This window comes from Perognathus longimembris, chromosome 13 (genome assembly GCF_023159225.1).
Source record: "Perognathus longimembris pacificus isolate PPM17 chromosome 13, ASM2315922v1, whole genome shotgun sequence".
Taxonomy (NCBI): domain Eukaryota; kingdom Metazoa; phylum Chordata; class Mammalia; order Rodentia; family Heteromyidae; genus Perognathus; species Perognathus longimembris.
Window position 1 is genome coordinate 18227032 of NC_063173.1, and position 13884 is coordinate 18240915.

The 13884-nt window shown below is 46.5% G+C and overlaps 1 protein-coding gene across 4 annotated transcripts in view; it reads right to left on the reverse strand.

Moving 5' to 3' along the window:
• The window catches only part of Irag1 (inositol 1,4,5-triphosphate receptor associated 1), a 102803-nt gene extending 91677 nt beyond the window's left edge, over positions 1-11126 (reverse strand). For 2 of the 4 annotated variants that reach the window (XM_048359379.1, XM_048359381.1), the window contains exon 1: positions 8817-9215. In XM_048359379.1, the coding sequence (XP_048215336.1) occupies positions 8817-8840 (24 nt within the window). In that variant the 5' untranslated portion in view covers positions 8841-9215. Of the gene's footprint in view, positions 1-8816; positions 9216-10875 lie in introns of those variants that run through there. The other 2 variants (XM_048359377.1, XM_048359380.1) reach the window with 2 other exon arrangements.
• Between the last annotated feature and the right edge of the window lie 2758 nt (positions 11127-13884).

Here is a 13884-nt window from a genome sequence, read left to right on the forward strand (position 1 = left end):
TCAAGATTCATGCCTACAGTGTACTGTTACCAAGTCAAAGGCCTTTAACCCAGCATGGGACCTTAGAAAAGCGAAAATGGCCCCTTGGAGAAGTAACCTGGATGGCCCTCTCACCAAGTTGTGACTTCATTACTAAAGCGGAAAAACTGAAGCAGAATCACCTGGGCAGCCCCAAACCACTGGCGGGATGCTCATGTCAAAGGGAGCCATTCCCACAGGGGCTGGTCTTACTCTGAAAATTATTCTGGGACCCCTGGAAATGTTATCATCATGAAGACTAGTCCTTCCAAATACACTTCAGTGCATAGTATGTCCTGTGCATGGACAGAACATTGTCCTTTTCTTCCCTCTTCTCTGACCAATGCCCTTCATGCTGTTCTGCAACACTTGCCCAAGGGGACAAGTTGAGGTGTTCTATAAGTTTGTTTGCAGTAACTCCCCTGCCAAGGGTCTCTGCCTCTAGTGGTCAAGATTCCCAGTTCCTTGGGAAATTGGGAATCCTTGAAGGCAAGAATAAGACAGATAAAGAGAACCTTTCCCACCAGGCAGGTGCAGGTGGCTCACGCCTGTAATCCTAGCTACACAGGAGGCTGAGATCTGAGTGTCATAATTCAAGCAGAAAAGTCTGTGAGACTCTTATCTCCAATTAAGCACCAGAAAAACAGAAGTGGCACTGTGCTTAAGTGGTAGGGTGCTAGCCTTGAGGTGGGTGAAGAGCACAGTGACAACGCACAGGCTCAGAGTTCAAGTCCCACAACCAACAAAAAATAAATAGGTAAATAAAAAAGAACCCTTCTGGGAAGAATGAAGAGCTTTATGTTTGTTTGCCCATTCTGGTGCTTGAACTCTGGGCCTGAGCACTGTCCCTGGGCTTCTTTTGCTCAAGGCTAGCACTCTACCACTTGAGCCACAGCGCCACTTTGGCTTTTTCTGTGTATGTGGTACTGAGCAATTGAACCCATGGCTTCATGCATACTAGGCAAGCACTCTACCACTAAGCAACATTCCCAGCCAATGAAGAGCTTTTGAAAGGGAACTTTTGTGTGTGTGCCTATCCTAGAGCTTAAACTCAGGGCCTAGGCACTGTTGTGAGCCTCTTTTGCTCAAAGCTAGTACTCCACCACTTGAGCCACAGCTGGAAATAAGAGTTTCATGGACTTTTTTGTCTAGGCTGGTTTCAAACAGAAATCCTCAGGTCTCAGCCTGCTGAGCAGGTAGGATTGTAGGCCATAGGTGTCTGGTGAGAGGGAACTATTTTATCTTGATTGCCATCCTGGAAGGCTGTTTCTAGTAACCTTGTTCTGCTTAGAGCCTCCATTGCCTGCAGTATTTCACATTCAGGATTAGATTTACCCCTGCACCAATCAATATTGCTAGGCAGATGCTGTTCTGTCTGTTTCTCAGGTGCAAACACTGAGCTCCAATGGGCTAAAGTGACTTAGGATAGACACCCAGCCATCAGAGGTCCAGCCAAGCTGACATGCATCCAAGTACCCATACCACTAAGGGACCCTATCTTGAACTGCCTTCCTGCTCAAGGTCATTTTATGTATTTTTTTTTTTTTTTTGGCCAGTCCTAGGCTGTGAATTCAGGGCCTGAGCACTGTCCCTGGCTTCTTTTTTGCTCAAGGTTAGCACTCTGCCACTTGAGCCACAGTGCCACTTCTGGCCATTTTCTGTATATGTGGTGCTGAGGAATCGAACCCAGGGCCTCATGTATACGAGGCAAGCACTCTTGCCACTAGGCCATATTCCCAGCTCCTCAAGGTCATTTTAAAATAATCATCATCTAGAATTTATTGTCAGATAGATCCATTCTTGTTTACATGTGGCCTTTTCAGGGTCAGTACTGTCACAAACTCCTTCCTACTTGTACTCTGCTAGCTAGTAATTCATTCATAATCAGTCTTCTTTTCTTAATCTGGGGTAGATTCTGGCTCATAGCAAGAAGACCAACTTGTACTTCTGGGTCTTCTATCACTTTCTCGAATCCTGAATTAATATTCCCTTTTCATGTGGATTTGAAGACAAATCTGAACATAGACCACAAGCTCAGCCTCAGCTCTCTGAATTTCTTCCTGTCTTTTAGTTCATCCTAAAAGGGTTCCTTTCCCTTCTAGTTGGAAGCCAGCCCTTGAATGGGAGAGCCCCTGATCTCTTTGGAGTAGAAAGAAGCAGATGACTTCCAGCCTGATGCCTGACATGTGGCATTGTGTCCATGCTGCTTTCTAGGAGCTTCCAATCCTAGAATCCTGGATCTACATGGAATCAGGAGGTTGTAAAGAAGAAAACAAGCAAACAAGACAACTGACACTAATAACAATACCCCCTTAGCACCAAAGACATCCGGTGGGCATGAGGCTTGGGGTAGGCTGACTCCCTCAAGCCCCTCACTTCCTATGACATAGATTATATCTTGCAGATGAGGCAAGTGAGGCTTAATGAAGTGCAATGACTTTGCCAAAGTAGAGGAGTAATGGGGTAACCAAGTAGGGCCTCGAGACCATACAGTCCCATGCTTTTTCAATTCAAGCACATGCTCTCTCTTCTACAAAGAAGCCTCCTGGGTTGGCCAGGCCTATTTAGATCCTTCTTTGGTGGGTTCTGCAAGAGGCTGTGAAACCCAGCCCATATCTACTTAGTCACAAAAGGCCCTAGCTAGCTTTTCCCAAAGCATGTTCTAAGAATGCCATGATGAGCTCTGAAAAATAAAATTCCATTCCCTACATTTGGAGATAAGTGTGAGGAAGGTTTCTGTAATGCAAGACATTTCAGATCCTTTAGGAGGCAAACATACAGTGTAAGTCTCCAAGAAGGTGCAGGAAATGTTTCCTATCTTTTTTTTTTTTTTTTTTGTCAGTCCTAGACTTGGACTCAGGGCCTGAGCCCTGTTCCTAGCTTCTTTTTGCTCAAAGCTAACACTACCACTCAAGCCACTTCTGCCTTTTTCTGTTTACATGGTGCTGAAGAATTGAACTCAGGGCTTCATGCATGTAAGGCAAGTACTCTGCCACTAAGCCATATTCCCAGCCCCTCCTAACTTTTTGTTGTTGTTGACCAGGCAGCTTTTCAAGGTATCTCAAAGTGTCCCCTGCAAAACACAAGCCTGGTGTGTCCCCAATCCCTTTAGATTAGAGGATGTCCTTGGGGAGAGAGGACAATAGTTCTTGGAGTAGTGACTTAGAACCTGTCACTAGCTCTGGCCCATAAACTGTTACGTCTGGGCTGAGACATGAGAAGTGTCACTTAGAAGAAATTGAAGAGAATCAACTCAGGAGAGAATTAAGTCCTCCTTCACCCTCCCCTGCTCACTTCTCCACTGGGGTTAGGGGAGGAGGCAGCACATTGGCAGGGTAAGGGAAGAGAGGGTGCACAGGGCCAATTGGAATTCCATGCCCTTCTATCGCCATATAATGCTGGATGTTTCTTCCATGTAGGGTTTTGTGTCGGGATTTGGGGAATCACGACAGAACTCCAGAACCGTCCTGTGATCCACGTAGTCCCAATGTGCTTGGGGACCATGTCCAAGTAGGTATGTCAGCTGTCACATGCAGGTGGTCACCCAGGATCTGCTGCAGGCTCAGAGTGTGATGTCAGGTTTCTGTATCTCTAATCTCGGGAACCATGTCCAAGTAGGGTCTGTCACCTAGGGTCTGGTTCAGGCTCAGAGTGTGATGTCAGGTTTCTGCATCTCTAATCTGCTTCCGGGAGATGCTGATGCTGCCTCATCAGCCCATGTTCTGGACAACGAGGCCCAGGGACAGAGCCAAATATCCATTAAGCAAAGTAGAAATAGGGATGACAGCCCAAGAAAGCACCTCCATTCCAAAAATCAGAAGAAAATAAACTTAGGTGAAAGAAAACATTTTAATAGGTAATGTAGTGTACATTTCTTTTTCCCTAGGATAGTCATAAAATTTTTTAAAAATTAATATTTTCTTGAGGAGGGAGTCATCTATGAAGGCAAGGGTCTAGAGTCCACAGAAATGCTAATAACAGCCTGGGGGTGGGGCAATGGGCGTGATTATGCTGATAAGACTGACATCTGGAAACTTACTGCTTATTGCAGGGCCATCCACATTGGAGCTCAGTTCCTAGGAAGGAAGGAATCTCGCAGGCACATTCCCAAAGCTAGAGAGCTTAGAGCAGCTGGTCCTATATATAGCATGAAAGAAGGGGGACCAGGGATCTAACAACTGCTTTTCTTAGCGACAAAAACAAGAGCATCCATTGTGATCTGAGCAATGGCTGTCTAAAGCATGAGTCAAGTGCCTTGTTAGCAAAACAATGAATAAGCAGTGCCTTCAGCAGGGAATGTTTCCTCCACAACACTACCTTGCATTTACTTTGGACCCAATGCCAGTCAACTGTCCTCAAAGGCACTGCCAGGACTGTCAGAGAATGAACAGAGAGACAACTGTCTCATCTAGCACAGCCTACAGTCCCTCTTGCCACAGACACAGTACCTGGCACACAATGTGACTGTGAGGTGAATCCTTGACCTTCTGGAATGAATGGTTTGAGGAAACCTGGGCCTCGGGAAGGAAATGATTTGCTCAGGGCCACAACATGCGTTGGAGACAGAGCCAGACTGAAACTTGGGACTGCTCCTTCTATGCTCTCTTCATCTCAGCTCAGGAAGTGGCACCATGGATGGACTTTCCCTGCCCTCAAACCTGGGAGGGTTCATTCATTCATTCATTTGTGCATTCATATGTCCATGCACACATTCAGTCAGTTATTCACTCACTATCTACCAAGAACCTACTACAAATTTGCCAGGATCTAGCTTCCTTTAATACCTGTCTGTAAAGTCATGATGCGCTTATGTTTTTGAAATCTTGCTGGCCCTGCCTCTCCTGTCTCCTGGCCTCGTCAGCTTCCCTGTGTGAATGTTCATCTCTTGATGGGTTGCATGCACTTTACACTAAGGGCAATATGACTTTGGCCCTAGAACTTTCCAACTGTGTCATCCTGAGTGAATTACTCAGCCTCACAAAGCTGAGATTATTTCCTGTCTCACAAGATGCTGCAAAAATATGAGATAATGAATCACTTAACTAACACAGAATTTGGCAGATACTCAGTATCTGCTAAATGTTTCCTTCCCTCCATTGAAACATGGAGGTTTCGGCAAATGGAATCTTCTCCTCTGGGCTCTGACAAGGGAGCAGAGCCTTCTTTGAGTGCCTAGGCAATGTTTGTGCTTTTTTTCCCTATAGCAATGGTCATGTGGGACAACTTGCCACTGGCTCTCTGTCTAAGATGCTGGATCCTGGAGATTTATCACCAACCTCTCCCATCTTCCTCTGCTCTTTTCAGTGGGCCTGAGAAGCAGTCTGCCTCCAATTTAAGGGATGTCCTGTAAACCCCAGACCTGTTGGGAATGTTGGCCATACTCAGAGACAGGAGTTAGGATATAGTCTGCCCTCAAGTGTACTAAAAGGTGAATCAACCCACAATAAACAAGATGCATTAGTTGTCCATGTAAGTAACCCAAGAAATTCTCGATGTGTGTGCAGAGGAGAGGGAGATTTGATGTGGGCTGAGATCCTCAGAAAGAGGAGACAAAAGGCCATTTTAATTAACAGGTTACTTTAACTCCTTTAAAGACATTTATGCAATTTTTTTGGCAGTATTGCGATTTAAACTCAGGGTTTTGTGCTTGCTAGGCAAGCACTCTACCACTTGAGTCAAAGCTCCAGCCATTTTGCTCTGGTTATTTTTGAGATATGGCCTCACTTTTTGCCTGGATTGGCTTGAGCCACAATCCTCCTAAATGTTTCCTGCTGTAGCTGGGATAATAAATGTTCATTGCCATTGTCAGCTTTTGTGTGAACTTTTTTTTTTTGTCCAATCTGGCCTGGAACTGAAATCTTCCCAATCTCTACCTCCCAAGTAGCTAGAATTACTGGTGCAAACTGCCTCAGGTGGCTAAATACATTGCTTTGTTATCAATTCCCCCTTCAGAGGAGCCTCTGTATAAATGGTCACAGTTGTGTCCTGTGATCCTGCACTGACCTATTGATCCTATGCGAGGCCTAGAAAATCTTTCTCCCAAGAATATAGACAGAAATTTGAAGCTGCCAGAACCTGGCCAAGATGGGCCTGTGACTGAGAGTACCAGGCCTTATAGGGTGGTTTACATGTCCAAGAATAAAAGATGGTCCCGTATAAGAAAATTTGAAATTCCTATCTGTTTTTATTTTATTTAATTTATTTTGTACCAGTACTGGGACTTGAATTCAGGGCCTAGACACTAAAGCATTTTCTGCTCAAGGCTAGCACTCTACTATTTGAGTCACATTTGTACTTCCAGCCTATTGTTGGTTAATTGCATCTCACAGACTTTACTACCCAGGATGGCTTCAAACCACATCCTTAGATTTCAGCCTCCTGAGTGGATAGGATTACTGGCACGAGCCACTGGCACCCTATTGTTTTTAATTTGAAGATAGAAACAAGTAAGCTTTCTCAATATGAGTGGATAGTAGTGCTCTTATGTGGAATGGTCATTGTCATGTTCAATGTGAAAGATATCCTGAATCGGGGAATTCCACCCTGCTAAAGGAGGCACTGCCATAGCACCTGTGAACTCATTTGCTTTCAATGATTCATGACATGGGTTATATATACCCAAATGGATTAGTGAAATACATTTACCTAGTTGAACCAAACCAAGCATCATAAAATAAGCATGTGCCTTTATAAAATGTGGAGTCAAGGATGGGCACTGGTGGTTCCAGCCTGTAATCCTAGTCGCTCAGGAAACTGAGATTTGAGGGTCATGGCTCAAAGTCAACCGAGGCAGAAAAGTCTGCAAGACCATTATCTAAAAGTAATCACCAAAAAGCCAGAAATGGAGCTGTGGCTCAAGTGGTAGAGTACCAGCCTTGAGCAAAAATGTTCAGGGACAGCAAGCAGTCAGGCCCTGAATTCACACACACACACACACACACACACACACACACACACACAATGATGCTACGATTTTTACTAAAACTACAAGCAACTCTTGAAAATGTTTGCAAACTAGTGAATAAAACTGAAACTTCAACATCTTGTCCAGAATGAAGGAGGCATCTGAGCTGAGTTTCCTCTGCCTTCTCTTCCTTCCTCTCTCCCTGCTCCATCCCGAGCCACTCCGCTCCTCCTCCAGGGTGACATCCACGATAGTCCCACTTCTTTTTCCTTTGATGGCTGAGTTGTCCCACTGTCCAGAAAGAGGTGGCAAGAGAGATCTGGGCATCCCTTTTCCATTCTCTTTCTCTTCCTCTCTGATAGGAACTGCCCCCCCCCCAAAACCTAGGGCTCATTCTAAGGGGTCCCTCTCCTCCAGGTTCCGGAGCTCCTGGGCTCTGGCAAGGCCATTTCCTCTTTGCCCCTTGGCTGCAGCTGATAATGACTTCCTGCTGTTTTCCTTTTGGTGTGTGACCCCCCCATCCCTTGGGGGTTCCTACATAGCAGTAAACAGTCTATTTGCTAAATCTCTTGAGCCATCTGGTCTGGGCTAGTTCCTTACTGGGAGCCTGATTGATAAACTGTCTGTTTCAGCCATAACAGTCATTACAGCCAGAGGCTATCCAAGTGCCAAAAGAAGATTTTGAAAAATTCACAACATAATCAATCATATGTCTCTTGCCAAAGAGTACTTACTTAGGAAAAGCAAAAAATGGTTAGCACTGTTCCTCAGAAGTTATTGCTGGCTAAGCCTTACCTTGAACCTTAAAAAAAAAAATTGATGATGCCCATGAAGAGTTTTCTGGTGACAACCTGCCTTTCTGTGTCCCTTACAGAAGGTCCTGACAGAGAAGACAGGGTCTGTCTTAGGTCCTAGGCTCAGGTCGCCTTTGCTAAGGCATTGAGTCCAAAGGCTCATCAGGTGAGGCTGACCTGAGCTGTCCTCTGAACTGAGCCTGGCTTCACAGATTTGCCTGGTGACATTCATTCAGTAACAGCTCCTGGGACCTGAGTCACTGACTAGAGGCAGGGTAAGAACCACTGTAGAAAGAGCCCACTTTGGACTGAGGCAGCCTGAGCTGGAATCCCTACTCACCAGCAGCCTCTGTGCGTTTCCCTGAACCACAGCAGGGCCCTGAACTCTATACAGAGAAAATGAAATAACAGACTTCAACAGCAGGAACCCAATTAATATCAGTTTCCTGCCCTCTTTTCCTTTTGTACTTACTATACCAGAACTCAGTTCTCCATTGCCCTTCCCAATTAGCAGGTGCAGAGTCTGGGCTGTGATCTCTGCCCTTTCCAGCCACCTGAGCCTCAGCTCCCCCTTGGATGGCAAATAGAAACCTTCTGCTATCAAGCCCCAGCAAGGTGGCTAAATGGCAGCCCAATGGCTCTGTGGGATTGCCTAGGGAAGGTGATAGGGGGTGGGTGATTAGAGACCCCACCTTCATTCTTTCAAACTTAATCATAAGTAACCTAATCATAAGTAACTTAATCATCAGGAGCATGCACTTAATAGAGTCTACCTATTTAGCCAGGGAACACTTCAGGAGCTTTCAGTCCAATTATCCACTCCAAAAGAATTGCTCCTTCTGGGCACCGATGGCTTATACCTATAATACTAGCTACTCAGGATGCTGAGATCTGAGAATCAGGGTTCACAGCCAATCCCAGACACACAAATCCAAGAGGCTCCTGACTCCAATTAACCAGCAAAAAGCTGGAAGTAGAGATGTGACTTAAGAGGTAGAGACCACTACTAGTTTTGAGTGGAAAAAGCTAGCAACAGCATAAGATCCTAACCCCAGTCCTACCTCCCATCGCCAGGAAAAGAATTGATCCCGAGCACTTACCAGGCACCCAGCATCTATTTGCATTCCTCCACACAGTGGGAACTCTGCCTTGCAGTGATCAGCACCCCTTTCCCATACAAGGTATGAGAACTTCCCCCTCCCCCCACCATCACAAAAGGCTTAGAGTTTGAGATGGGCCCATTTGGAAATCTGAGAACCTATGCCACCATACAACATAGCCCATCCTCTAAGGAATCCAACTTCCTCTCTAAGACCCACAGAGCCTTTTCCCTCTGAAACTATGAGCCCCCTGGACCCCTAGGGAATTTGCTCTGAAGTGGCAGGTGGCAGTCACACGAGTCTAATGAAATCTACCCAAGATACTATTTAAATCCATTGCTCCATCCCTTGGTGGCTAGGTGTGCTTGACAAGTCATTGAAGAGCCAGCATCATCACCAGTAGAGCTGAGGTACAGCCACATCCCTGCAAACCCTGCTGTAGGGACACCGGACACCACATGTGACCGACAGCCCCAGACGCAGTATGTTGTGAGAGTCTGTGTTTCTCCTATTGTCCTCCCAGAAATGGGACCACACAGAGGTGAACAGACATGAGATGGAGTCTCCAGAGAGAGGCCCTTGAGGTCAGTGCTGCTGTGTGTTCTCTCTGTGCTATAAGACAAGGACTGTAATAAGAACCCATGATTCGAGGGCATAGGAGTCATGAGTTCTGGAACAAGAAGGGCTTAGAACAATGGTCAGCACATAGTAAGAACTACATATTTGCTCTCCCCACCACCCCAGACAATACACTTGTGGGCATAATTGATGGAGTTCTAGCAACTGGCATCTGGTTACCTTTCGCAGGTGATCTTAGCAGCACGTGAGAAGACTTCACATACCATCAAGCATAGGGAAAGGGATGTTAGTTGTGAATGCAAACAGCCACCCCTAACACACATACATAGACAACCCTCACTCTCATGGACCAAACAAACACAGGCCCAACTGTTTGGTCTGACAGATTAAAAATCACAAGTCACCCCTGGAGGCACTGCCTGCAGTATGAAAAGGCAGGCGCCAAGGGCACTGTCATTCAGGCCTAGGACGAGTCCTAGCTCTACTCCTCCTTGATGGCATGGCCTCAGGCAAGTCCCTTCACTTGCCTTGCCTCCATCATTTCAGTATTGGGGTTACAGGCATGCATCACCTTCTGATGGGGGTGCTGCCTCTCTCCTCCCCCCTGCCTGACAGTCCTGGGCAGCTTTTCCCTGCAGAAGATGCAGCCCAGAGAAGCCCCTGGCTGCTGGAGTTCCATGCCACCCGGAAAGCTGCCTGAAGAGTGTTAAGAGATGGCAGCTGCAGCTGGGAGGGAGGCGGGAGGATGGGGGTCCCAGCTTCACTGCTGTTTACACAAAGGGCAGAGCCTCTCCAGCTTTTACAACTGTTTACTGTGCGGAAGGGAGCCGGGCGGCTGGGCCTTTCTCTGGCCTTGGGCTCCCATTGCTACCCTTTGGAGAAAGCCAGTGTGAAGAGCTCACTCATCCAGTCATCTCAACATGAGCCCCTGGACAGGAGCGGGGCTGGAGCACCCAGTGGGGCACATGTATCCCTCTTGAAGACCATCAAAAGTGCACAGAAGTGAAGGAGACTGGGACACAAAGGAGAGGTGAGGGCAGAGATTGAAATAGGAGTTGTGACCAGAGCCAGGGACAGGAGGGTGGGACACAGACATAGGGGCAGGGTCAAGGACAGAGACAGGCAATTAAGAGCATAGCATTCACAAGCAGAGGGGTACAGGGTGGGCAGAGGAGAAAAACAGGAAACACAGAAGAGAGAAACCCACTCCTGGTTGGCTTGGACCCCTCAGGACCCCTCTTCTGCCACAGAAGGGCCCCCACAAAAGCTAGAGGTTGAGATCGCCAGTGAGAAATCCCAAGGAATGCACAGTTTCTAACAAGGAGCAAGAAAGCAGAATTTCCTGACGTTAGGACCGGAAAGTTTCACTTCTGACTTGCAACTGAAGACAGCAAGAATAAAAAATATTCAGCTGAAATGACACCCCAAGCCAACTCCCCTGAAAGTTAGAGCTCAGTGCCCCCATCTTAGCACCCTGTACCTTTAAGAAGGCTTCCTTCCCTCTGCTCCCCTCCAGGCTGAAGAAGCAGGTTATTCTAGGCTATTGCCGAGGACTTACCTAAAACTGAGTTATTCCCCTTTCCTCCTCTGGCCAGCCTCTCTTCACTCTGGGGAGCTTTTACCATTTAAGGTCAATGTTACATCTGGCTCTGGAGCTCTGAGCTGAGAAGCCTCTGGCTGCAGAGTCCTGGCCACCCGCCTCCCTTGAGAGGGGCTGGGTCTTGGAGCCAGAATGCCTCCAGGCCCCCCTGCAACTGGGCTCTGGGGGGTGCAAGGCAGAAGAAGCCCCCCAGTGAGCCTCAGCGCTCAGGGCAGGCTGAGTCTAGGAGACAGCTACTCATCTGTGGCCCCTCCCACAACATCCCCAAAGCAGATGGCAGTGCACATATGGGCCATTTATGCCACTGGACGCTGTCCTGGCCAGAGAGGGTTGAAAGGGACTCTGCAGAGCCTCCTCCTACCGTAGTCTCCAGCAAGCATGGGAGCCTACATGAGAGCCTGGCTACATGCCAGGGGAGACTGGGAATATTTCCTGTCCCAAGGATTGGAGAGTGAGCGCTGCTCCCACCTTAAACTCCTGGGACTGCCCGAGAGAAGGGCCTGTGAGGTCTGGCTCACCCCAGATGGGCACTAGGGCTCCAGGGCCCAATCCTTTTTTCTCCACTAATGGTCATATGGCCCTACTATCACAAAGCCTCAGTCTCTATTTCTCTAAAATGGGAATAATAGGGATAATACCTAGCTCACAGAGTCACCAGGGGGGCACAAAAATGGAATGATATTCAAGTGCTTTGCTCAGAGCCAGGTGCTAGGTCAGCATGAATGGACTTCACAATCTGCCCAGCATGGGTGGGAAGGGCTGTCTCTCTCCTGGAAGTTCACACCCTGTCCACAGTGGTTCTTCACCCTCTTTGAGTGCCTTGCCTACCCAGGGTCAAGATCATGGGGTGCCAAGCCTAGACAACCACCTGAGGGTTCCAGCCTTCCTGGGGTTTGAAGCAACACAGAGAAACTGTAGGTAGGTTTGCCAGATAACTACACAATCATCCTTCAAATTGACTTTCAGATAAACAACATTATTTCAGAATAAGGATGTTCCGACATTGCACAAGACACAAGCATTCAAAGAGAGTATGTGTTTTTCATCTGAAGCTTATACTTGATGGAGTATCATGTATTTTTGTTTACTAAATTTGGAAACCCTAATCCTGGGCCATCACTTGTTATTTTGACAGCATTGACCAGCCATGGGCAAGAACTGTAGGGATGGCAGCTCCAAAGCCTCATGATCTCCTGTGACGGCTGTAGGAACCAGTTCAGTCTCCATCCCCACCATCTAGCTCCCATAGGTCAGTTACCACAGCTGTGGCAAGAGCTCTCCACTGAGCCTGGCTCAGGCCTCTAGCCCCAGTATGTAGTCCCCAGCTGTCTGTCATCTCAGGTGTTGTGAGAGAGACCTCTGCTAGGGTTGTGTGTGTGTGTGTGTGTGTGTGTGTGTGTGTGTGTGCACGTGTGCACGCACGTGGGTGTGCGTTCAATCTTATTAAAACTACCATGAAAATAAATACAATTAGCAATTGTATTTTGTAGGGAAGAGCAAGAAAGGCTGCCTTGTGGACTAACATGTTTTCTCTTGATGTACACACCTGTCCATCTGTGGGTACAGCTGCCCATTGCCAAGCCATGTGATGGGAATTACTAGAATTACAAGTAGATTGTTACCAAATTCTTTAACACTGCTTCACCAAAGTTCAATGTGATTAGAATCCTCTAGTGTAAAGCTCATAGACTCCTCTTCCAGAAGTTCTGACTCCATAAATCCAAAGCAGGACTTGAGACTCTACATTTAAATTAAGACGCTTGGAGTGATTCTCCTCATTTCCTGCTTTGGGAGAATGTTGCTCCAGGGGTTGATTTCATGAAGCCAGTAGTAGGTATTACAGTGACCCTTGGAAACTAGAAGTTGCAGTAAAACTTAATGCACAGTGTTCCTGCACAGTTGAAGTAAAACCCATAGACAGTGTGCATGTGAATGTGTGCACATGCCAATAGCTTATGAAATATGTATCAAATTCCTAATGTATTCCTAGTATAATACTACATGTTATGTATCTCTTAAGTGCCTTATGATATCGAATCATCTCTCTCTCTCTCTCTCTCTCTCTCTGTTTTTTCTTGCCAGTACTGGAGTTTGAACTCAAGGCCCCATTCTTGCTCTCTACCACTTGAACCATACCTCCAGCCTGGCTTTTAGCTGGTTATTTTGGAAATGGAGTTTTGGGGACTTTTCTGCACAAGCTGCCTTAGAACTTCAGTCCTCCAGAACTCAACCTCCTGAGTAGCTAGGATTACATGCGTGGGCCACCAATGCCTGACAGATTTATTATATCTTTCCCTCAAAAATGAAACCAAAGCTCAAAGAATAATAACTTGCCTGATGAGCTACAGTCAGGAATATCAGAGCTGAGACGTGAACTCAGGTGGTTTGGTCCTAAACTCTTTCCTCTTCCCCCACATAAATGCCTCTTCCAGCACTGTTTCTTAACCTCAGGTTCCTAGATGGCTGTGTGAGTCAGCTGTACTTAGGTGTGTGACTTACTGTTTTCTTGAGTAGAGGCTCACCACATTCACCACACTCACAAAAAGGTTACCAAATAACTTTTTTTTGAAAAATCACTGCACTTCTACAAGCATTTCATAGAACACACACTGGTGGGGGTATAAAATGGAATATGCTCTATGGAGGATGATTGAGCACTATCAAGATTATAAGGCTTGAACCCTTTGACTTAATTCTACTTCTAGGAATTCATTCTACAAACACACTCCTATAATTGGGAAATGACTGATAAACAGGATTATCCATTGCAGGAATGTTTATAAAAGCAAAAGGATTAGATGTGGCATAAATGTCCACTAATTAAGGGTCATAAAAGAAGATGGGCACAGCCATAACAAAGGCTGAGGAAGCCCTTGATGTACTGTTAGA